Genomic DNA, 25,819 nt, shown 5'->3' with positions numbered 1-25,819 from the left:
CTGCATTATTTGCAATAGCTCCATCAAAATTAAAATAGAAGCTTAAACTGAATTAAATACGATCATGAATAAGTCAGTGCAAAGGCCTCTGAGTTAGTTATTTTGATGATGATTTGGCTTTAATTTTTGTTATCTCTACATTTTTTAGTGTGTGACATAGCACAAACTTTTATGCTAATAGTTTATAACTGCATAATAAAAGGATTTGGTGAGCTGGAGCCTTTGTTACTGGGGAGACCGTCACTCATGATATTTGAGAAGTAGAGTCTGCTTTGGAATTACTTCTCGCTGTAGATTTCTGATAAAAGAATTGATTGCAAAAMCATTAATTTTAAACATTTAATGTAGACAACTATGTGCGTGTTTTGGATTTTAAAATCAATGCTCAATCGTAATGGAAGAAGTGTACATACAGTCCTGTTATCTTGAAAACTCAGGAAGCTAATATTCCTTGCTTTACATGGTAGTTGTACTGTGTGTTTATAATTTGAAAATCTTTATTACTATTATTTTAATAGAGTTTCTAGAAGTAATTCTAGGGCATATCCCGTGGATGCTGAAACTTGAATTGAACAGACCAAACTAATGGGCTTCAGCAGCCTTTCCCCAGACTCAAACAATCAAGAAAGAACTGTGAAGCAAACACCGCCTGTCAGTGGAAAGGAGTGGGGGAGAGAAGCTAAGGAGAGAATATTTTGTTTTTGAAGAAACCGAGGAATATCCTATTCCTGACTAGTGCTTATCTTGCTGATTATGTAAGATTTAGATCAAAGTTCACATCTAAATTTTCTAAATGAAAATTCATCTCTTTGTTACGCTTTCTGTTTTCTATGTTCCAGCAAGAGGAATGTAGTGTTGCTTTTCATAGAATCAGTAAGGTTGGAAGGGACCTCTGGAGATCATCTAGTCCAACCTCCCAGCTCAGCTTTTGGGCTGAGATAGGATGTAGATGCTCTAAAGGGGCTGTCAAAGGAAGAGATAAATGGACTTTGCTGAACCTGGAAGTATTTATTTCCAGCTGTGCTCACCTATGATAAGAAGTAAGAGGAAGTGGTAGTAAGCCAAAGCTCTGGTAGTAACATCTGTCATATGTCTCTAAAGAAGAATCCTGCTAACTATTCTGGCTTAATAGATAGTAATACCTGTATTGAATATTGCTGGAGAAAAGGTAAACTAAAAATCATGCATCCCTTAGGTCAAAAAGTTGTCTTGCTTTTAACCCTTGAAGTAGTGTCTGCCATAACACTTATGTGTACACTTGCAAATCAGTATTTGAAGCTCTGCTTCTGACTGCTTTCAGAATATTGAGAGGCATAGTCTTAGTGCTTTTGAAGGTAAGAGAGAACATTGCCCAGTTCTCTCAATTATACTTGGTCTTAATTTGATTGTTTTCAGAAAATAGTGTATGATTTATATGTAATGGATGCCAAGAAAACTGAGATTGCCTTCTTGGTAGGAAATCAGGTAGGTTGTCTATCTGAGTCCTAATGGAGTCCTAATACTAGTCTTACTGGGACCAATGCACAGATGACAGGCCTTGAATCAATGTAAGAAAAAATTGGGGAGAGGGGGAATTTTCTTTAAAAACCTGCAGGATTGCTTCCAACTTCTTTTGGAAGCCCTAATTTACAAATTGTAGCAATAAATGGAACTCAGAATATTCTTTATGGATTGCTTTTTTGTTTTGTTTTTTTAAATTTCACAGTTGCTGCTGTGAGTAGAATTGAGGACTGATCCGCAATGGCAGCTTATGTGCCTGAATTAGCAAAATAATACAGATGTCTTTTCTACTTGAGAATTTTACTGCCTGTTATGATAATGTATTCATAAAGAAGCTGCTATCAGTGTGTGAACAGAATGCAAAAAGTCTTAATATAATATTGTTACTTCAGTTGTCATTTTATACCAGGCATACATTTGTTACATTAGAGCTCAAAAAATTATTTTACACGTGTCAGTTTGCTTGTTCAAGAAATTGTCTAAAATCAGTAGCAATTTAGTGCATTAGTCAGTGCATTTTGTCTTTTTCAATTCCCTTTTTCTTAAGGATGTTCCAGGTCTTGTGACCTATTCTTGATAGCTGCCCTTTGTTGCCCTCTCTTTCCCCTTTCTCTTCCAAAGGTTTGCCTACATCCTGTTGGTTTACTTCTCTTTCCTTTCCACTGATTTGAGATTGCAAACAGCAAGATTTGAGTGTCAGCACTCTCTATAATTTCTTTAAATTTGATTAATAATGTTGCGGAGGGGGGGGAATAGAGTGATAAATACATAGAAAACAGATCTATTTTATAGTACTTAATTTYCTAATTTTTAATTGGAGACAAAAGGTAGGAAACTATGTAGAGTGGAATGAGGATGAAGAAAGAAAGATACAAATCCTAACATTTGTTCCTGCAACTGATTCCAGTCAGATCTTTGCAGCTTATAATCAGTTATAAGGGCAGACTCTGAGAACCAAACTCAAAAATAACTTAAACATCCAATATGTTGTCAGCTGTGTAATTCACAAAAATCCTGTTTAGCATCCTGTTTAGCCATTTGACCCCTAGACTTCTAGGTTTTTAAGAGTAGTTGTACATACCCCAATTGGCCTGCTGCCAACCTTAGCTGTGCTAAGATAAGTGATGTTTGCACACACTGCACACTGAATATATGGAGTTCACAATCAGAGACATTTCTATGGTAGGTCTCCTGAAGGACCAACTCAGGTTGGTAGTCTCAGAGTGCATGTGACATGCAGGGACAGCATGGGCTGGCTCTGCAGCAGTGACCACTTTCATTTAAGAGCACAGCTAGGCTGAGAGAGAGAGAATCATTTATCTGGTGTATGACAGCCTGTGCCCAGTCTRCCCTGAAGGCTTCAAAAGCATCTCTCCCAGGAGAATTCTCCCCCACCAGATGAAGGCAGGCTTGGTGAGCAGGAGGGACAGAGAAAGGAAGTTGGACGTTGCCAAAGGTCCCTTAGAGAACTCAGAGAGCAGGTCTGTTGGTGGAAAGAAAGGGTGACCTGAGGTGGTTATTGAATGAATGAGTTGGGAAAGGATAGTGTGTGGAAAAGCCATGAAAGTCAGGCCAAAAGCCAGTTAGCTCACTACCTGGCCTTCCACAGCAGGAGCCCTGGGAGAAGGCAAGCATGTAGTGATGTATCCCCAGTTTATTCTCTGAGCCTTTATCAGTTTATGATTAAGAGGCTTTCTGAGTCAGAGATGGTGTATTTATGATAATAGCTCTTCATTTTTCTCCTGTAAGTGTATCTCTTCTTGAAGCTGCATTAATTGCTATTCAGGCCAAGTAGCAGCTGGAGTTGACAAAGAAGCAAGTGGGAGTCTGCAGGCAGAGTGGCCAAATGTTAAACTACAGAAAAATGCCAGTGGATGGGAGTTGAGTGAACCAGAAGCAACAAAAACATAGAAGGAGAGAAGAAAGACTGAGATATAGTTCTGTTAAAAAAGACAAGACAGAAAGAAAAGCAGAGAAAGAAGAGAGGAGTGGAAGGTTGCTGAACACTGGAAGAGAAGCTGGATACCGTGGTCACAGACTGATCCACAACAGGAATGTTAGAGAACAGCTGTGAACCCTGTGTCCCTAAGGGAATTCTGAGAGCGCATAAGGCTAAGATCAGTGTTGAGGTCACACATTTGTATTTTTTTTTCAGAATTAGAATTGGGCCAGGAAAAAAGGGAAGGAATTAGAGGTTGTAAATAGTGGCATAACAGGGTATGGAAACAGGAATAATCAAAGGATGGTTTGAAGGGTGAACCCTTAGCAGAAATGTGAATGGGAGGAGGGGAAAAGTTGTACCAGAGAATACTGTGAAGGAGGCACAACCAGGAAAGATACAGCCAGGGAATGAAAGGAAGCAGGGAACATAGTGGTGTAGTGAGAGCCCTAGCTCAGTTACCAGTTAGAAAACCAAAAGGACAGAGGTCTGAAAATTCACTACAAAGGGAAGAGGTGCATTAGTACGAGAATAGTTCTGGTGGCTTACCTTGGCTGTCAGTAAGTAATGAAGGAAAGAGATGTAGCTGGTAGGAGGAAGGAGCCTTCAGGACAAAAGAGTCTCTAGGCCCCCTTGGCATCTGCACAGGGCCTGCTGCCTGCCTGTGTACAGATACAGCTTTTCAATCAGCCTTTCTGTCTGGACCTTTTCCAGGAGACTGAACTGCCCAACAGATTTGCTTCATCTCTTGGTTGGCTCTAGCTGCTATTCATTTCTCTGGAGCAATCAAGAACTATTCAAGACCTTTTTACTCTAAGTAGTCTAATAACCAGTTATACTGGTTGTGTCACTGATTATTGACTGTGTAAGTTACAAAGGCTGTATACATCTTCAGTCATTTGGTGGGGTAATGAGAATTGGAGATTTAAAAGGGTGGAACTTCAATGAAGTGGTAAGTACATTTTGCTTAATGGAACTGCTATGATAGTAAGGTAATGGATGATCACTGGTTTATTTTAAAACAGCATTTAAGAAAATACAGTTTGCTTTGKCTTTTATTGTTTGCCTAATAGGTGATTCCTATGGAAATGGTCTAGGAGGTTACAGTGATATTGGAAATAATACTGGACATTTTAAAATATTAAAACAGAAAATCTTAAGTATTTTTAAGCTTTTTCTCAGATGTTTAGTTAATGATTTCTTTGCTTCTAACCCAATGTCTGTTCCTCTGCTCATTTGAAATCAGGAATTTCTGGTTCCTCTGTGGAAACCAGGCTTGGCTCCACATGTTTTACCAGCAAAGTTTATCAAGAGCTACTGTACTAATTGATTTAGGTTGCAAGTCTATTTGCAGTTCTTCCTGGCAGTCGATAAAATAATGAGAGATATATTGAAATAGGAAATAATCAGCAATGAGATATTTGCTGAAGTCAGGAAATGAGCAGAGGTATGGTTGTGATACCACTCATATGCAACATCCACATGGTCAGATTCTTCTGGGATTTAGGAAGATGTGAACTTGAGTTCCTTCAGGCCAAGGAGAGAAGCACAGGACTTTTACGGAGACTAGGCACTCATATCATCATTCTTACTGCCTCCTCCAGCAAGTGTCTTAAAAGTGAAAAGTGAGTCAGCCATTTGTATCTGGAGCAATTTGAGCATACAAATTGAGGTGAGTGATAMAGCTTGTGAAATGCCAGTGAAACCAAGCTTGGAACTCCAAGTCCAGGAAGGAGGATTTTGGACTTACTCTTTGCTGTTTCTGGTGAGATTGTTTATTAGTCCTTCCTCTGCTCAGGATCATTACTAGTCTTAATTTGGGTGTCTCAACTGTCTGTGTGTTGTATAAAAAATGTAGTTGACCAGCTTAGGGCCTTGTGTGGGAGTTTTTTGTTTGTTTGTTTGTTGAAGTGACCACTCTTTAAAGGAAACTGTGAAGGGATCGGTAGACTTTCATGCACAGATCTACATTTTAGACACAATTATTCCCTTTTGGACAAAACTAAGTAAATTAAACCTGGATGTCTTCTGAGGTGGCAGCACAGTGTAAATAGTGCATTTATGATGCCAATTCCCTAGTAGCATTGAAAAATGGATAATAAAATGGATATCTGTGTCCTCTCAGCCCCAGCTGGGAGCCCCAGGCTCCCAGTCCCTRATCAATATATTTTAGGATAGTCAGAGCTGTGTATTTTTAAAAAGAAGCCTTTGGGCTGATATGATGTCTGCTGTGTATTCTTCTTATTACAGCATCTTTTATTAAGACTACTTAAACTATTTTTTTTAATCGAAGTAAGTCATGATCATAGAATCACAGAATGGTAAGGTTGGAAGGGACCTCTGAAGGTCATCTAGTCCAACCCTCAGGGGACTGACCCCACGACCTTGGCATTAGCAGCACCACAGTCTAACCAACTGAGCTAAACCTGCCCCCGACCCTATAAAAGAACGTACAGGAGTTTCCTCTATAATACCACTGGGGCATGAATGTGTTTAGTTTTTCTTTTTTGGGGAGGGAGGTGTGGCGAAAGGTTGGGAGCTTTCAGAGAACTCTAACCTTATTCATTACCTTTTAGTTGATGTTCAGTGTTAACTTATGTTTCTATTCTGATATGCTTACTTGCGTTAAGTTCCATTCCCACATGGCAGCAGCTCAAGTGGGAAGTGAAGCTTTTGTGTGAGAAAAGGAGAGGTTAATTACAGATATATTGGGGGCAGCTTTTGCTTTGGAAAACTGTGACAGGCTCTTTGTAGTTTGATCTCTTGGAGTACAGCCTGTGGCCACCTTCTGACGTATATTGTTGGGCTGAGAAGAATCAACTCTGTGATGCATGAAGTCCAGCATGTCAGTGATACCTATACATAATTCCACTGTCTCACATGCAAGTGAGGCTGTTAATACTTAACAAAGTATTGTATCTTATAAGGAAGAAAACTGGTTACCGGTAACTTCATCCATATTGAATGTTTATCCACATTCCTTTGAAAAATACTAGATTTAAAAACAAGGCAATACCCCCAATACCCCAACAAAACACTCAAGCTAACAAGCAATGCAGAGCAGAGTGTTGCAGAAATAAGATTCCAGGATTTCTGAGTGTCAGAGCAAATCCCAGGAATCTGCCTGCAAGCAAGGTTTTGTTCTATATGTGACTTGCAGTGCTTAGTTACTTGGGGTAATTAGTGTTAGAAAAGCAGAGAATCTACCCTTTTAGAGACTGTGAACTTGTAAATAATCCTCCATGTGGATAAGGGAAGGAATAGTTTAAGAATGCGCTGGTTGTTTTTCCTTACATACATGCATCCATGGGAGGATACAGGTATTTCTCAGTTGGTCACCAATATTCTGTAATTAATGATCTGAAGTGAAACAAATTGGTAATGTACAGGAAAAGTGTATTGAATGTATCAGCACACAAGAAGTATAAAAGGTTGTCCAGTTTCTAGGAATTATGGCATCAAAGCAGCCATAACCAGTGTTTGCTGGCTTTCTTGTGATAGCATTAAATCATGATGTTCTCTCATGCTGTCATGTCTTCTGAAAATGATGTGACTGACATGGTAGTAAAGCTTTTTTTTGCAAACTAAAGGCTATGGATCTGGAAAACAATCTGTAATCCAAACAAATTTTATTGTGTGAGAAATCACTTTTTTTTTTAAAGCCAAGTACAGTAAAATATTAGTCTCAAATATATTTCACAAGACTTTGAAGCTCTGTATTATTTTCAAATGAATAAGGCAATATTTTAGACAGAAAAAATAACTTTGTGTAGTCTTAGGCAAAATATAAGTCTTTTTGTGTAACCAGGTACTCTGTTGTGGGGAGAGGAAGGAAAGGGAGAGGTATTTCTTCTTTTTCTTATTTAAAGACCTACAATTTTTCAACATAAAGGCAAAGACAGAATTAAGAGTTTGGTAAAAACATGTTCAAGATATTCAAAGTAACTAAAATAAGGCAGCTAGTCATGTGCCTTTGAGAATCCTTCATAGTTCTGTCCGATCTTTCATTCTTGCTTCTAAAAAGCAATCTTGTTAAGAACAAGACTGAAAAAAACCCTCTATTACTCTTATTTAGCAGACTTCAACTACAGAGATACAGATTGGRCCCATGAGACTGACACAAGATCCAATTCAGGTAAGATGTTCTTTCAGTTTCTTGATACAATCAATTTAGTTTAAATGGGTGAAGAAATTAAGGTTCAACCCTTATAGTTAAGCATAATGTTTTCATTTTACTTGTGCAAGGACTGTGCGATGGATAATTGGCATTTTGGTTTATCTAATTGCCTGAGAAGAGACCTGCCTGTAATGTAAATTGGTAAACAAGGAGCTCAGATTTCCATTAACATAAAATCATTCCTTTTATATGTCCTGTCAGTAGGAATATATTTTGTGTGTGCATTAGCAAGAAAAAAGCTGTCTCTCTGAATGTTAAAAACTGTTCATTTCTGATGCACTATAGCAGAGAACTGCATTATGAAGTCTAGGTATCAGGTGAGTTTTGCTGAAGGACTATGCAACAGGACAGAGAACTGAGCTTTGACAGGTCACAAGTACAAGAAATAGGATGAGTTCCAGTGAGAAATGTTGATTTTTGGCTTAACATGCAACAGCTTTTAAAAGCACATCTTTGCTGCTATTTCTGTATCTACTGTTTCTGTGCCAGTAAACAGATGCCAAGAGTTATTTTTTAACTTACAGTGTTGTGTTTTAGAGCTCTCAGATGATAGGAAATAATATCATCTTAGTCTTTAACTTTGCGACACTGTGATGCAGTGGTCGTCTGAACTAACATTTTGTCTCGGATCACTTAGCTCTGTAAAATACAGAGGTATCTAGTCAACAATTTACCCCCCCCCCCCTTTTTTCCCATTTCTTACTTTGGGAAGCAAAGCCTACATATGGGATAATGTTTTTTCTCAAGGAAAATAAATTATGTATATATGCATCATAGAGCTTTACATTTTTATTTCTATATTAAATATCCAGTCTCAATAATGACTTGATCTGATAAAACAGTATATTTATGTTACAATCTTGTTGGAGAGTAACTTCATCAGGGGAGCAGAGTCTGTGTTTTTATAAGGAATTTTAACATAAATGTGTGGAATTGTTCATGGAAAACATGTTCTTCAGGCTGGGATAGTCTTAAGATAGTCAAGAAAATATTTAGCAGGTAGGAATTCTCTCAATTTATGTCAGCATTCTCCTTGTGCTTTGTAGAAACTATATTAGTCAAAATACCATAGTAKCAGAGTTGTCTGTTATGATGTAATTTAACTGAACAAGTACCATGAAAGAAGAGAAAATGTTTTGCATTTTTGTTTAAAAAAGCTTTTGACATTTTTCTTCTTGGCATCTAGTAAGGTGTGGGTGGTATTTTTGTCCCTACGTCATTTAAGAGAGAATCTCTGATACTACAGAAAGTATATCTTAAGTACAACCGTTAACTAAAGACTTTTCCATAAAGGCATTGCCATACATTGACTTATTTACAATAACAGAAAAACACTTTGTGTTAACTCAGTTGTGGAACAAATTACATTACCTCAGCTATTCTGGCAAGTATTGCACACACCCACTCATTTAAAAACACGTGCATTAATCTTTTATTCCATTTTGACAATAGAGTTGCATATTTCTCTATGCAGTGCAAACAGCTACTGAATATCATGTTTTAAATGTCTGTTTGTTGGTGCTTAGTTTTATCCATAATTGTCTGATAAATTAGTTTCGCTTACTAAAACAATTTTCGCTGAGGCTTTTCTTAGCAATGTTCCTTTTATTTTGGTGCGTGATTTAAACTATTGTTTGGCACCAGAACACCTATGCCAACCTGGAAATAGCCTGTAATTTTTGTGTGAGAAGTGCAGGCCTGTTGCTGTGACTATGGTCTGCCATAAAACATTCAATAGATTCCACATTCTTAATCTTGGAGCTTGTCTTGGGTTTTGCCTTTTGGTAGAAGATAGCTTCTAATGGCCAAAGAGCTGACTTGTATCAAATCTCATTCATGCTTTTGGCAGAATTGATTGAAGTCAAGCCTTTTATGCAACTGATTAATTTGTGGGATTGGACCATAAATAAAATCCATTTTCAGTTTCTGTGGAGTACCTTGCAAAACAAGAAAAAAAAAAAACCCTCCATCTGCAACCATTAATAACTGTTAAAATAAAGCTAGAGAGTGAGTGACAGTAACTGTAAYAATACGCACTACCAAAGCAAGCATTTAAGGTGATGTGTGACATCATCTGCTTAGAATTTTCATATACAAGAAATAATTCTTGTTGTGTGCTAGTAAAGTTACTGTGGTGCTGATCCTGCATTCATGGATTTCATGAGCATATTGAAACAGTGACTGACTTTACGGTTGTCCTTCTTGTCTTGCATATTAGTAACTGCATTCTCTCCTTTTCGTCTTAGCAAATACAACTTTCTCTCTTTGAGAAAACTGCTACAGAGTTTTTCTGGCATCTATGATCATTTCTTTTATTTACAATAAAAGAAAAACACATCTTGTGATTTATCTTGTGACGTAATCTTGTCCTCCATTCAAATACCACACTCCCCTCTTAAAGCATTTGTTRCTCATCACCTCTTTTACAGCATTAACGTCAAACTCCATTTCTGTTCTGCTAATGATGGTCTCCCCTACAGAACTGTGATTGAAGCATTTATATGATTCCCAGCATTTAACTATTCTCGCGTGCCAGTTTTAGGTGTAACAAGTTTATTCTTAACTATTTCAAAGCCACTGATGTCTTCTGCTTTTAAAACTCTTGTGCTGTGATACCTGCAGGAACATAAAAATAATTAGGTGATGTGTGCTATGACTTCTTAAGCTGCTGTTTGTAACATTCTCGTTGTTTCTGTGTGGTATCCTGTGTTTCTTCTGTTTTATTTTGAGATCTTTGAGGCAAATCTGCCCATTTTCTGTATTTGCATGATAAGATGGGGCCAAGACATGCAATAGTTGTGCAGTACAAATACTCAAAAGGATGATAAGATTCCAATATATCACCAAAAATGTGAATTATGTCAGCAGAAGACTGCACTTCTCCTAACTGAGCAAAATGATCTATTTACAGTAAAAATGAATGATTATATATATATATATAAAAATAAAATGTCTTTCACCAAGAGACATGCGTTGAATTTGAGCTTTTCCTTGACAGTGTGATTCAAACAAATTGTTAAATTTTTACCTTGATCTTGAGAGCATATCTTGCAGTATACTTGCAAAGTTCTACTTTGTCTGTTTTAATGGTTTACAGTAAAATTCATACAATTTTTTAATGAGAAAGCATGGCAATAATATGCTAACTGTACCTTTTAAAATTATTGTTTTCAGAAGGATTCACATGCTTGTAATTAGCTACCAGTGGGGGACTGGGCAGTTTAATTATGCTCCAGTATTTTGCAGCTGGTAAATGACTGAATTTTGCAATCTTTTATTTCTAAAATGGGGATGTCAAGAGGAGGAAAAAGACAAAAAGAATGCACCATGAAAAACCTGTTTGCTGACAACATTGTACTGATCAAACTAGGAACAAAATAAAGCTAATAGCAGTTGGAACCAAACAGAAGATTGCATCAGAGTAAGGTCCTGACCTGAGTATCCACAGGCAGAGGTCTACAACTTAACCATGTAACTGCTTTCAGAGRCTTTAATAACTGTAAATAAGTGAGCTATTGTATAGAGAGACAGCTGTTATCTTGGATGCTAAGTGACAGTAACCCAAACCTGCTTATTGTTAGCTACTCTATTGTTAACTACTCTTTCTAATAAATTAAAACTTCTAGATGTATTTTTTAATACTTATTGAAATTCCTAGCACATAACTTTCTTTGATGTTTAAAGAAACCTGGAATGATAGTACTGCCACAGTAACATTTATTGCTTTGTTTATTGTTTAGAATTCAACAATCCAGACAGCTGAAGATAAGAGAAAAGTTATGGTCGCCTTGTCTAGCTTCTAGGCTGATGGTGTTGAATTTCACATGGTGACACCACAGTTACACAGAGCAGCACTGATAAAGGGTTGTTGACCTTTCTCATAGGCATTTTGGGGAAAATATTGCATGCTTTGCTCAGTTAGATCATTTCAGTGAAGTTGGCCATGACATTTATGTGTGAAATGAACAGGATTTTAGTTTACACATAGATTATTCTTAGTCTGCAGCCTTTCAGTGCAATTTGAATAGCTGTGGAAAAACTTGCTTTCTTGATGCCTTTCTTTTTTGCAGCATGTTTCTGCTATGCCAATCTTCTTCTTCACCTGTAGCACAGAGTGGCATGGTTAGTGATAGGCTGCTGTGGTAATTATGTGCAAATTGTGAAGGAGAGTGTGTATGTGACTTGTGTTGCTGACTGTAATTTATACACTGCTAGTAAGCATTACAGGGCAAGRCAGAAAAACTCTTCCCTTCTAAAAATGTATTTTCTTAAAAATAAGTAGTACACAATTACAGCTGTGTTCAGCATGTATTCTGTGTGTCACTTAGCAAAGAGATTTCCTACAGTATCAAATCTGTTTTTTAGAAAAGCATCTTAGCATGCATCCTAACTGATACTCTGTTTGTGTGTGAGCAATTCCTCAAGTGTTCAGCTGATGTTGATGAAACTACTACATATAGTTTTATAACTTAGGAAAAATTGTTGGGTAAAAATTGTGATGTTTGTTGGATCAGAGCTTTTTCCCCCACCAGGCTCTGTCTGTACCTGCCTCTCTGTTGTTGTTATTTTTGGTTTTTGAAAGAATGACTTATCTCCATTTTGCTGTACCTTAAAGGAAAAATAATCAATAAAAACATATTACATTAATTGTTTGTCCTTGAAGAATGATAATTAAGGCTGTTACATTTCAGATGTTTTCTTACAATTGAAAGTGCATGTAGCTGGGATGGCCTAATGAGAGTGGTAATGCTTCTGTATATTTCCTTCAGTCTACCTTGGGTTGCTCCTAATTTAATTTGAAAATGAGTTGGAAGAGACTCAGTTATCATCTGGAAGCTGTTTCTGTGGTCTCAGTCCTAATGGATAAATGCCTGTGTGACAAAAACTTCCTTAATAGCAGAAGTGTTCCTGAAGCTGTGATGCTCAAAGAATGAGCAAGGCAGGATAATCACTCATCGCCTGGGCTGTATAAAGGCATGTTTACATCTAGAATAAACACAGCAGATTTGAAAACAATAAATATCAATCCTACAAGATTAACCTTCTATTAATAGATACAGTGATGATAAAGTCATGCTTCTACATTAGCTGTTTTAAAATCGCTAGTCCAGTCTTTCTGCTTTCAAAATAGACTTGATCTTTCATATAGTAGAAGTGTGTTTGTCACCGTTAAGGTTTACACCCTGCAGAGAACTGTTTTGTATGTTTAAGGTGGTGCTGCTGTTTTGCATACTTTGCAGGTTTTGCTGATCTTTGCAAAAGAAGACAACCAGAGTGATGGTTTCTGGTGGGCTTGTGACAGAGCTGGATACAGGTGCAATATTGCCCGGACACCAGAGTCAGCGCTTGAATGTTTTCTTGATAAGCACCAGGAAATAATTGTTATAGATCATAGGAACTCCAGATATTTTGATGCAGAAGCTATTTGCAGGTAACCTAATGGACTTTCTACTTCTCTTTAACTTCATAATATATTGTACAAATCCCAAACCCCTAGTTGTACAGAAAGAAGCTTTAAAGCCAAAAACAAAGTTTGGAGATTGGGGCCAGGAGGTTTGCAATGCTCTGTCGTTGAGAGGAAGGATAGAAACTGTGGTGAAGACTCAAAGTGAGGGAGGAAAGAAAGATAGATTATATTTATCATGTACATAGATCTGGAAGGAGCATACAGTTCGAAAAATACACTTTTGTCAAGGTGGATATTTCACTTCTAGAATTAGCTTTTTAGGTCATAAGCTTCCATCACAATGTAAGTCAGAGGTGTCGTGAAGTCATTCCATGCAGTTTGTCTCTGTTACAGAAACTTCTTCTTGGGTTACTGCTGCAGCAAAACCTGAAGCTGCAAGGCCTCCAAGGAGTGCTGTTGTTCTGTCCTCTAGGTCAGGCACACTTCACAGAACTCTTTTTTTGCAAGAGTTCACATCACTTTTTGATGCACACGACTGTCTTAATAGCTCTAAGTTTGTAAGCACTTTGTATTCTAACATTCTGTGCTAAGATACACTTTTTAAGTTGAAGCATACATTTTGTACCATATATCATGCTGTACTTTCCAGTCCATCATGAGCACAGTTTTGCCATGTTTATCACAAATAGTATTTTAAAACTCTATTATTTGTGCTAGTGGAAATACTTCTAAAAGTCTGACAAATATATGTAAGGGCTCTTTATTCAGGAGAATGTAACRTGTTTGAAAAAAATATATCCTTTACCACTGAAAGAAGAATGAAATATTCTTCTGTATTTGATAATTGGTCATATTTTCTTTCAGTTCCTTGGTAACATCTCTCTCTTTTCAATTGTAAAGTTTTGCTTATTTTTCATTTCATAAATGATATTCTATCATAGACAAGTACTCAGTTGTTTTAGCTATACCCTCCTTTCTTATGTGCATTCCCCCAAAACACTTCCAACTCTTTATAAAAAAAATTTACAATCTCTAGAAGGGTAATGGTAGGAGATTGTGATGGAGAGATTTTATGGTAAATCAAGCAGTGGGTATTGAAAACATGTTGCAGAGACTGACTCTTCTCAGTTTACACACTCAGAGCAGTCTGCCCCAAATGAGCTAGGTGGACAGGGCAAAGCTTTACTAGTTTGGAAGAGTGTATTCGAAGAGTTGCTGTTCATGCCCTATGTGTTTGAATCTTATTGCCTCTAAATCCTCTTTGTTGTGCAAAAAAAGGGAATCTGGTAGCAAAATGGAAACTGAGTATCTAAGAGGGSTAGGTAGGTTTTGGCATCATGACATCGTATTTTCTGAATTCAGTGGAATCTTTCAGGCTCAGTTTTCTTGTAGATTGTCTGTGAAGATATTTTAAGTAGTATTGAGAAAGTGTGCGATGCAACTGAGGAACTTTTTTCTCTAGGTCTCTTCGTGCCACAAAGCCATCAGAACATACTGTAATACTTGCTGTTGTTCCACGCATGTAAGTATCATAGAATCATAGAATCAGTAAGGTTGGAATGGACCTCTGGAGATCATCTAGTCCAACCTCCCCGCTCAGCAGGGTCACCTAGAGCATGTTAGACAGGGTTGCATCCAGGTGGGCCTTGAAGATCTCCAGAGAAGGAGACTCCACAACCTCTCTGGGCAACCTGTGCCAGTGCTCCGTCACTCTCACAGGGAAGAAATTCCCCCTCAAGTTCAGGCGGAACTTCCTGTGCTTCAATTTCTGCCCATTGCCTCTTGTCCTGACACATGGGACAACGGAAAAGAGTTTGTCCCCATCCCCTTGACGCCSTCCCTTCAGATACTTGTACACGTTGGTAAGATTCCCCCCTCAGTCTTCTCTTCCCCAGGCTGAAGAGGCCCAGCTCTCACAGCTGTTCCTCATAGGGCAGATGCTTCAGCCCTCGGATCATCTTTGTAGCCTTATGCTGGGCTCTCTCCAGTAGCTCCATGTCTCTCAAGTATATCTCCTAGTGAAAGATTTTTATTTATAGAAAACAGTAATGTGTTATGGTTGTCTAATAACAAGTAGTATCCTACTAGCAAGCCTTACAAAGTAAGTTTAATTATTTTTAACTGAATACGTAAGAGGTGTTACCTATTGGACCATTTAAATATTTGATAACTTTCCATTAATACAAAATAAAACTATCTCTACCACCTTTTCTTCAGAGAATCATAACATAATAGCTTATAAACTAAGAAAAATTAGAAAACTGTGTATTAGTTTCTAGAGGAAACTAAACTCACCAGAATGTTTCCTGAAATCTTGATTCAGGAATTCATAGCTTATATATTCAGGCAAAATTTTTACTGACTTAAATTAATATTTTATTTATCAAATAGCTTAGAAAAAGAGAATTTTCTTGTCTTTGTTAGAACTCCTGCACACTGTTGAATACCTTCTAATTTTGTTAATTTCCAAACTCAATAAAATATTAACAAATTGAGTGGGAAGACAACAGCTATTTCTGCCAAGAGTAGAATATAGAGACCAAGTTTAGTGCTGATTAAAATTTTACAATATGTTTCATATTTTACTTAAAAACACCTTTTTAGATTCCTTTTCATAGGGTGTCACAGGATGTCTTTTATCTCCTTCATGCTTTATTTTTGTAATACCCTTGTATGTTTGAAGAGAGACAAGACTTGTCTTGAATATCCAAGTTCTGCCATAGGAATAATTAACAGATTGTAATAACAGTTGTGTATATTTATAGCATCTTGAAATATAATGACAAGATCGACTTTTGGAATTTATGATTTTTGTATGTATTTGTGCAATATGGTTCTTACTGCAGTATGTTTAGGTAACTATGTCAAATTGATACCAAATGTTATGTGATCATATCTCTTCTTTCTGTAGATCTGACCAGGAAGAGACTTCTGTTCTTCCCCTTCTTCATGCAGGCTTTGACAGAGTATGTATAAAACACATATTTAATACAGAAATCATGATTGCTGAGCAAGTTGCAAACACTTCCGCTTCTTCAAATGGAAAACGAGTCTTTCATATAAATCACACATTTGCTTCTATCAGAAATGTGTTTTGGGGGGGGGTTGCTTTGTTTGTTTGTTTGTTTTTGATGGGAAAACAGTGACTGTTGAACGAGTACCCTTTCCTTTTTTTAACAAAACATCTGAGAAGCATATGGCATAAGAGAATTTGTGACCTAGCTAATCCTTCTGGAAGATGCAGAAATAGGKTGAGATTAATTTCTTGCAGCCTGGGAAAATGGTGGATGGGTTTTGTTTATGAGTGTATTGAAAAAATAATGTTTTGGGACCATGATTAATATGTGCTGCACACCACAGCATGCTGCCTGATCATCTGGACCTCTCAGTGTGCTTCTGATGGCTAGAATTCCCCTTCTAAAAGGAATGTAARCCTAGTCTAGCTCTTGCTGAAGTTAAGAAGCGTTCTTGTTTTCAGTGAGATTTGATTTGTCTGTTATGTTGGCTTGAACCCTTTCTTTTCAGGAGAGCGTTAGAAACTGTAATGTACAGGAGACAGAGGGGAAGCTCAACTGCTCATGCTGTTTCTCAGCACGACTTTGTAGAAGAGAGCAGAATAAGTAGTAGTTCTCAACTCTGAAAATCTAGATTCAGTTGCTTGCTCTCTCCCAATCTTTATTTGTGGTTTGCATAGGTATTAAAGGTTAGGTTAATGTAATATCAAATAGTTGCAATGTTCAAGCTGGACCTTTGTAAGAAAGTTGATGTATTGAAACAGTAGAAGCACATTAGTAGATACTTTAGTTAAGAGAATTAGAGAACTGAGGGAATTAGCCCAAGCAGAATGCTATGCTAATGTGCATATATRTTATGTGCATAAGGTGCTTAAGTCCAATATCTGACCTAATTCATAGTTAGTTTGAGTTTCATTGCAAAGCAGGACAGGCACTTCAGTGACCATTTGCAGATAATCTCCAAAAGAAGGTAATAGGTCTTGCCTCTCTCGAAGGGATACTATTCATACAAAAGCATTAAAGATTTCTGAGGAGCTTACATGCTGTGATAATTGGAAAAGTAAGGGCTGAGAGAAAGGTCAGCCAAAGAATTCGAGTGTTTTCTTAATGTAGTTTGCTCTCTCAACCCAGAAAGCTTTAATGTTTCTAACAGCAGTCTCTTCATTTCCTCTGAAGCCTGGAATTCCATTTAAAAAGTGCAGGGCAATGTGTTTCTGCGAGCTAGATGCACTGCTAGGTGCAGTGCTAAGTACAGCCCCAGGAGACAGTGTGTGTGTGTGACACATCTCAGTGTCATGCTTTCTTTCTAGGGAAGTAAAAGTGGTAAAATCTTTCTGCACTTGATCAATCACTATGGCAAGCGAACGCAGAAGCCTATGTACAACTCTAGCCATTTCCTCCAGCTGTCTCAGATTTATCGGGGAGTTTGCATAACATAATAATTGAATTATTTTCAAGCTTTTAAAACATGTCTGATGTCCAAGAACCTGTTTTTACAGTAGAGAGGATGTAAGAATTTTTTCTGCTCGGATGAGAATCTGTAGGCTCTAAGTCCATTAATAAAAACACAACATACACAAAATATACCCCCCCCCAAAAAAAAAGCCACAGCAAAAACAAGCAAACAAAAAACATCCCTCCCCAAATAAATAAATACATAAGTCCCAGCATATGCAGAGACTAGGATTTTTGAAAAATCATATCTGCTCAAATTATATATTTCCTTTTATTTTTACAATCTCATTTTTCTGCGAACTTCATTTTGCTGTACCACTATTCATCGTATCAGCCTTTGTCATCTTTTTTCCTCATTTTCTTCCTCCTTCTCCCTCAACAAAACACTCATTGTAGTCGCTCTGTCTGATGGTGGTTGCCTTCTAAATGTATCTCCAACTTGAAGAGTCAGATCTTGTAGCCAGCTGGTATGTCATCTTTCTGTAATCAGACTTTTGACATCAGGTTTAGATCCAAAGGTTTCTGAAAACTCCTTTAATCTTTTGGGGGAGATATCTTGCAAATATATCAAACACATTTTTTTTTCCAGTATCAAATAGCTGGTTCTTCTTAAAAATATTCTGCTACCTTCGTTTGTATTCATGTTAGAGAAATATCTTTCTACTTTTATGTATACATATATAATACATTGTAAGTAATCTTAAAGAAATCACTTCAAATTTCTTCTAATGAAATCAATTATGAAAAGATCTTATGAATGATATCTAGAGAAAGATTTCAGGAGTGTTTGCTGTTCATTTTACAAATTTATTTGGCATCTTTTTTTTTTTTTTTAATGCCGAGGAACAAATCATTATATTTATTCTTTTTTTTCTTCCTTCTTAAGAAAATCCTGGGATTTTACCTAGCTTCTGATYTTTTTTTCCTGTGTCATTAATGGATTTTGTGTTATTAAATTAATGATCTTTTTTTGTGCATAAAAAATATATGCACATATACATATACAGCAGTCAAAAGAAGATCTAACACTTCAGCAAACTGTAATTCTTGATTCCTAGCTAGTGGGTTGTGCTGCTGTAGTGGTTACATTTTTCTCTTTAAATTTTGCCAGTAAACAGCACTATTTTAAAATGCATTTTAGAAAAAGAGCTTTAGTATGTTTTAGTAAACTTTGTCTATAAAATAGGTTACTGTCATATTTTTAATGAATTTATACTGTCTTAAATATAAAGCTAGTATATTTGAATGTTTAAAATGTTCATCCTAAAACTGAAAATCTAAATATACAGTGCCATAGAAGAACAGTATGCTTGGAGACAGTTTATTACACAAAAACACATCATTATTTGCACCACTTCTGCCAAGCTGATCCTGTACCTTTTGGTTCCCTATACATTCACTTATGTGAAGTGGCAGTTACAGAAATATTTTAAGATGTTAACACTAAGGAGTGAACTAGACCTGTGTTAACTGTTTTGTTTTGTTTTTTAATTGACTTTCTACATATTACTGGCAACTTGGGATGAAGCCATTGATATGCCTTTTTCATAAAGAAGGGAAATGTAGGTTTTCTAAAATTGATCTTTGTTCTCCAGAGGTTTGACTGCTGGCTCACAGCGCAGCACACTGTTGTACTGTGAGAACTAGTGACATCACAGAGTATTTTCTGTGAAAAACAGAAAATCTATGCGTGTATTTATAAAGGGATGGTTTGGCTCTTCATAGCAAAAGTTTACTAATGAGCAGTCTGCTTTAACTGACATCAGAGAATGCACTATTTTTTGTGACTGACATCTAATTTCTAATTTCRGCAGGACCAAGCACAATTCAGCTTACTACCTTTGCTGATTAGAGGACATGCTCTCCTTCTGGAGAACATAAAAGTTTTGTAAACTGTTGTCAGCATGCTACTTACTTTAAATACCTTTCTACACTTCAGAATTCAAAAGCTACAGGTCAGCAAGATTATTTGCAGAGCAAAGTTACTATACCTTGTGTGTTTCAGCTGCTATAGTTCTTTGGAAAAAAAGTGAAATATCAAATGTGTTTGTTTTTTTCTGTTCTAGCATGAATATGTTACATCTTTAAGGTATTCCGTTTGCATTCTGAATTAAGAGGTAGATGTCCAAAATGAAACATCAATGCAAGAGTGGTTTTGTGTGAGACTGTTTTTTCTATACTATCTATACTTAATTGGGTTCGTAAAACAAAATGGGAAAATTCACAGTTGTTATTTAGTAGGTTGTCATACTTGCTTTTTATTTAACTAGCAATGCTGTCTTGACAACTATGAAATCATTTCTGTGGAAAAGATGAGTACTGAATACAAAGACGCAACTAAGAGTTTTGGTTGCAGGAAGAGAAATAATAGTTTAAAAACATTCAGATCTATTTTATGCACTCTTCTTTCTCTTCCAGCGATTCATGGAGAACAGCAGCATAACTGCTTGTTACAATGAACTGATTCAAATAGAATATGGAGAAGTGCGATCTCAGTTCAAATTACGGTATGTAGGAGTGTAAGAAGCTTCAAACATAAATTGTTTGGTTTACATAATTGTATCAGTTTACTTTCTGCTTCTTCTCAACTATGTATTTATGTGCTTTGCATCTATATGTTAGTTAATTACTATATCCTTGTTTTCTTGTTCAGTCATTTGTAAGGGACAAAGTCAAGCGTTATATTGATTAGTACTCTGAGAAAACTTAGTTGGTGTGTCTTATACACTGGTGGTTTAGATGATGTTTTCCTTAATGCAAAATATAGTACCTCTCCTTTATTCTAATACTTGCTTGTGCCCTGTGTGTCTTGACGTGTCCATATTGAATTTGGCAATTTTCTAACAGCCTTTACTAACACAAATCTAGGTGAGATTCTTCAGCAAAAATATTGCAGAATGATGACTTCTGCTTATGTAGTCAAGAAGGGAGCATTTTAAAAAATACTGTCTTGTGCGTAAGGTTTATGGGCTAAAAATTTACATGACAATAAAACTTCATAAAGTCATTCTTGATCTCATGTCTGAGATTTCGTATCTGACAACTTGTGATGAGCACAGTCTTCATACGCTCAGTTTTTAATTTTCTTGCTTGGACAAGACTCACACCAGGATCACTGATTTTTATCTTAGTGAGGAATTAAAGACAGATGACTTTCATTCCACTATCACTTTTTATTTAATATGACTAATTTTTTATTTAATATAGGTGCTTATACATACATGTAAATGTGTTTGCAGCTCAGCTATATGAGGAAACAGCACTTGAATATTAGTGTCATACAGAAAAGATGCAGTTCTCTACATCTCATTGAATTACAGTTCCATCTGCAGCAAATTCTATAATATGACATAATTTTTAATTTTTTTATCGCTTGAGTCAGAGAAGCAAGATAGGGACCACTAAAGGATTCAGAGCTGCTATTTAAGCAGCAGGCTTTTCTAAGACTTTGTTTTCACAAATTTAGCCGATGCTACTGTTGCCTAGTGTTGCTCAAAGTCAGATTCCTGTCAGAAACTGAAAATTTGCATGAATGACCCCCTTAATTTTTTAGCTGAGGAGAGTTACTGTATTCTTCACCTTATGTTCTCTGTGTAGAAGCTTTTTGACGTTTCCACCTGCCTTTTACTGTTTACCAAAATGTACAAGAATTTTAATTATGTTTTTTTTTAAGGTAGTAACAGATGTCTGTTATTATATGTTTTGTTTTCATTTGTTTCATTTTCTACTAATTATTGTATCTTCCTCAATTCAAACTTCCCGCTTTAACACACAGAATAATTCATTTCAGGAACACAATGCTAGTGTAGTGTCTATCACTGCAATAGATAGGTTATTTCACACAATACAAAATCACACTTTGGAGCTGTTTTGGCTTACTAGAGCATTCTTTGAAAAATGACAGTAGGAACTCTTGTACAAGCTGAGATACTGCTGTTTCCTTCATTATGCAATACTTCTTCCTACAAATCTTCATCAGCGTAGTTGTGTGTATATGTCTTTGTATGCTATTTATTTTTGAGTTACTTTCATGATGAGCAGAACTAGCCATACTGATATTTCTTTAATTCTGAGGCAGAATGCTTCTCTGCTAATGAATCACTAGTCATCAGTACTTTATTCAAAGTCAGCAACACAGTCTGTGAGTAAGATGTTCCTTTAGGTAATGATTATATACAGGAATGCTTATTTGTGGTTCATTTTGTGCTCCCCAGAATGAGAGATAGAAGGATATACATAAAAGATAGTTAGTTTGTGTTTAGTCCAAATCAATGATAAAGTACTGGCATCTATCAATGCAGAAATGACTGGGATGTTTCTTTTAGTATGTACTATATATCTATAGTTTACTTTCTATTATTAGGAGCTTATATTAATGTTAATCCCCTCCTAGGTAGATTATAATTTAAGCAATTTAAGTGCTATAGCAAAAAGGTAAGGGTTTTCCTCCATTAGCTCAAGGAGAGCCCTGAAAAAATGGGAATTGGAGATCACGTTGGCCCTTATTCAAGATCAGGATGCACAGAAATTAAGTCACTGAATTATTGCATGGAGGCAAGAAAAGTGAAATTTTTGTGACTAGGAATTTGAGGTAGCTTAAATTGTTTCCTCAGAATTTAAACAACCAAAAATGATTTGTATTTTGTTATATTGTAGCTTCTTTGATAGTGCAGATCTATTTACTATATTGAAAATTCTGCTACAATGATTTTTGTGTTCGTTATCTTTAATGATCATAAAAATTTTACTATTCTGTTGTAGCAACACAAAATCATTTGTTATTTTTACTGCTAATTGTAAAATACAGCTCCTGCTGTATAGAGCATGTTTGGAGAAAGAAACCTGCTATTAAGATGATACCCATGAACAATTTTACAATGTGATCTGCAGTAAAAATACGTGAACAATATGTGAATGTCTGAAGCTGAATTTCCTGGAAAAAAAACAACAATGGAGGTGATTGCATGGTTTAGTCAAAACAATGTACTAATTTGTGATTCATCTACYGATAAATACAATGTAATAATATAGTTGTAGTAAGCAAAATATTTTAACAATAAAACTAATGTGAACTGTTTACTAATTTCAGAGCTTGTAATGCAGTATTTACAGCATTAGACCATTGTCAGGAAGCTATAGAAATAACCAGTGAAGATCATGTCATTCAGGTAGGGGAAAAAAAAAAAGCCAATCATTCTATAAAATGTGAAGAGAGAAATTCCAGAGAGATCTTTGCCCAGTAGTTGTTTTATTTTGGTATTTTAGTTTTGTTGCCCATTGGAAAGCTCTCTTCAATAAATTAGCTTAAAATGCTGCATGTTAACACTGGCTGAATTTTTAAGATCTTTAGTAACTTTATTTAAATGATAATTTCTAGTAAATTAATGTTACTTGTGCTAAAACCAGCATGAAATCCTTAACAGAACTAGATAATCTGTACAGTAAGGAGCTTTGTTCTGTCTCTGTGCTTTTTGATAATAATTTATRTATCTCCTTCTGTTTTCAGAAATATTTCACCACTTGCATAATATTTTTATGTGAAAAACTGTGAATTGTAGGGATGTGTGATTATGGCTTTAGGTGTATATCTTTTAACACTTTGATTCTTTTATGTAAGTAAATATCTTTTAAGTATGTTCTTTTCCACATTATCCTAAAGTACTTTTCTCTTTGACAGTATGTTAATCCAGCCTTTGAACGGATGATGGGGTATCATAAGGGAGAGCTTATTGGCAAGGAACTTACTGAACTACCAAAAAGCGATAAAAATCGTGCAGATCTTTTAGACACTATCAACMCATTTATTAAAAAAGGAAAAGTAAGTAAATTACAAAATAAAGCTGTGCAAAATTTAGATTTCTAATCTGCTTTTTTTGTAATGCTCTAGGGTTAAAAACACATGATGGTACTTTCCTGAGTTGCATATATATGACCAGAATTTTGCTCCTCTGATGTCTTAGGACCAGAATAATCCATTCCTCATATCAGCGCCTACAAATGTCTTTAGCTTTTGATTTTAGAGTCTGATCAAACCTCTCAACCCATCTGTTGTTTTAAGATTAATATAGGGAAGTTTTCTGTGCTTACATTTTGGTGAGAGCGTGTAGCTCTTTATTAGTTGGAACGTAAGTGTTTGTCCCTCAGTCAGTCTCTCAATTAGTGTCATCATCCAAGTGAAAGGTTTAACGGTTCTATCGTAACTGCAGAATCTTCATTCACTGCATGCTTAAAGCAACGTATGACATAATCTGCCATGACCGAAATATATCAGCACCTAGTGCAATTTCTTTTTATATGTTTCTGGTCATATGTCCCTCAGTTAATGGAACAGGCTCTTGTCCCATCTCCCATGGGTTGCAGAAATATCTCTAGTCCTTTCCTACTGCCTTCTGCATCACAGACTGTGGGGCATTCTTCAGTCCTTCAGTTGCTTTCAGCAATGGCCTGAGCTTTTGGGAGTCACTGCCTCGAGTTTGCAAGTTCATTAGCAGTGCCAGCAGGACACTCTTGCTTTGCTTCTCATTGCTATAGGCTGCCCACCTGCTAGCATTGCCTGCTTAGTGGCCCTCTGCTTTCTTTGCACTGGGAGATAGAGCTCTCAGTCTTTGACTGTGATAGAGATGAGAGAGCTGATCTTCCATCCAGTTCCATACTTCATCCTACTCTGCTGCCAAGTAGTTCCCTCCTTAAAATCTCTCTTCTTTGAGGTGGTAGGAGGAGGGAAGCCTTCTGGTTTATCTTCTTTCCTTTTCCAACCCATATCTGAGTATAGTCTTGTATTTCTGCATCAGTGGCCTGCTTAATGTTGGTGCATGTATGCCCCCCAGTTAGTCTTCTGTCCTCTTTATGCTTTCCTGTATCAGTGGGAATGGAAAGGAAATGAATGGCTGGCATTTTCATGGGAAAACAGAATAAAGGATGCCATAAAGAAATGGTTGCTTCCGTTTGYTAGTCTAGAGGGCCTTGAATATCCAAGGTCATGCTATACAACAGTCATGGGGTGAAACAGATTATTGGTTAGCTGAGGTTCTGTAGGTCAACAGCTTCTGAAACCTAGCATGCCTATCACTAGAGGGACTGATGATTTCAGAGCTGTGTGATGCTCAGCAGAGCTCCATATGTATGGTACTTAAAGTTTGGATTTACTATTACCAGAGATATTCTCTAGAACTGCTGTAGACACCGCTGTTTATTGCGGTACTTAGCAAAAATGTTCATGACCCCTTGAAATAGACAATTCCTCAAGTTCCTTGTAAAAATTGTGAACTCTCTCACAAGAGAAACATATGAAACAATTTTACATTATCCTTAGGTATGTAAATGTCTGTTAAAAGATGACACTCTGTATTAATAAATTTTACACTATTTTAAAAATTAAAACTGTGAAATAATATGTTGTTATTTATTACTTAAAGATGATTTAATAATAAATGAATATTTGACTGCAAACTAAGTATTCTCAAATGCTGTCTCTGTTATGTTTGTTTACTTAGGAATGGCAAGGGGTTTACTATGCAAGAAGAAAATCAGGAGACAGTATCCAGCAGCATGTGAAGATAACACCTGTGGTTGGTCAAGGAGGGTAACTTTCTTGTTTTTAGATTCTTCTCTTTTCTTTTCCCACCTGTGAGTTTGACATGAACCCCCATGTATTTATTAACAGGGTGATGATATAACCAATGACTATAAAAAATATAGACAGAATAAGTGATATTCAGAAGGTCATGCTTTTTGCTGATGTTTGTTTGTTCCGTGTTGTCATATGCCAGCCAAAATAACTTTGTATAAAATCATAACAATGAATAGTGTCACTACTCCCAGTACCTACAAATTGAAGTTTGGGTTTATGTTGCTGTGCCTTATTTATGCAGTTAATCTCCATTATCCAAACTAAGGCAGTTGGAAGTATCAGCAATTGGGTGATTCTCCTGTTTGTGTGCATGCTTGTATGCACTTGCACCTTTATTGTATATTATATGCATATGGCCAAATTCTACTCCCAGATATGCAGGTGAATTCCTGCAGAAGGAAAAGAATMAAATATCCTGGAACAAAAACCTACCACACTGAGCTTGTTGCTTAGTGGTCTCTTTGGTTTTGGTTTTGATATCTAGTTTCATAAAGGCATCAAGAATTCTGCTTTAGGAAAATAGCAGTGTATCGTTTTACTTCTTTCATAACCATTTGATGCGGTAACAATTGATTATTCCTGTTGCTAGGAAAATACGACACTTTGTGTCGCTCAAAAGGCTGCGTTGTACCAATGAAAACAACAAACAGGTATTGTCATAAATTTCATTAATTTTTTTTTTTTTTTTTTTAAGAAA

At 36.4% G+C, this 25,819-nt stretch overlaps 1 protein-coding gene across 1 annotated transcript in view; it reads left to right on the top strand.

Annotated features, from left to right (window-relative positions):
• The first annotated feature begins 4,349 nt into the window (after positions 1-4,349).
• PDE8B (phosphodiesterase 8B) overlaps positions 4,350-25,819 on the top strand; it is a 44,067-nt gene continuing 22,597 nt past the window's right edge. The window contains 10 exon segments of the mRNA XM_085322048.1: positions 4,350-4,391; positions 7,518-7,574; positions 12,857-13,047; positions 14,486-14,545; positions 15,935-15,989; positions 19,911-19,999; positions 22,582-22,660; positions 23,170-23,310; positions 24,986-25,074; positions 25,712-25,772. Of these exon segments, the coding sequence (XP_085178174.1) occupies positions 4,350-4,391; positions 7,518-7,574; positions 12,857-13,047; positions 14,486-14,545; positions 15,935-15,989; positions 19,911-19,999; positions 22,582-22,660; positions 23,170-23,310; positions 24,986-25,074; positions 25,712-25,772 (864 nt within the window).

The sequence above is a fragment of the Rhea americana genome, unplaced genomic scaffold (genome assembly GCF_003343005.1).
Source record: "Rhea americana isolate MKP2758 unplaced genomic scaffold, rheAme1 scaffold_74, whole genome shotgun sequence".
NCBI classification, from domain to species: domain Eukaryota; kingdom Metazoa; phylum Chordata; class Aves; order Rheiformes; family Rheidae; genus Rhea; species Rhea americana.
The sequence above is the reverse complement of the archived record's forward strand: the minus strand, read 5'-3'. Positions and strand labels throughout refer to the sequence as shown.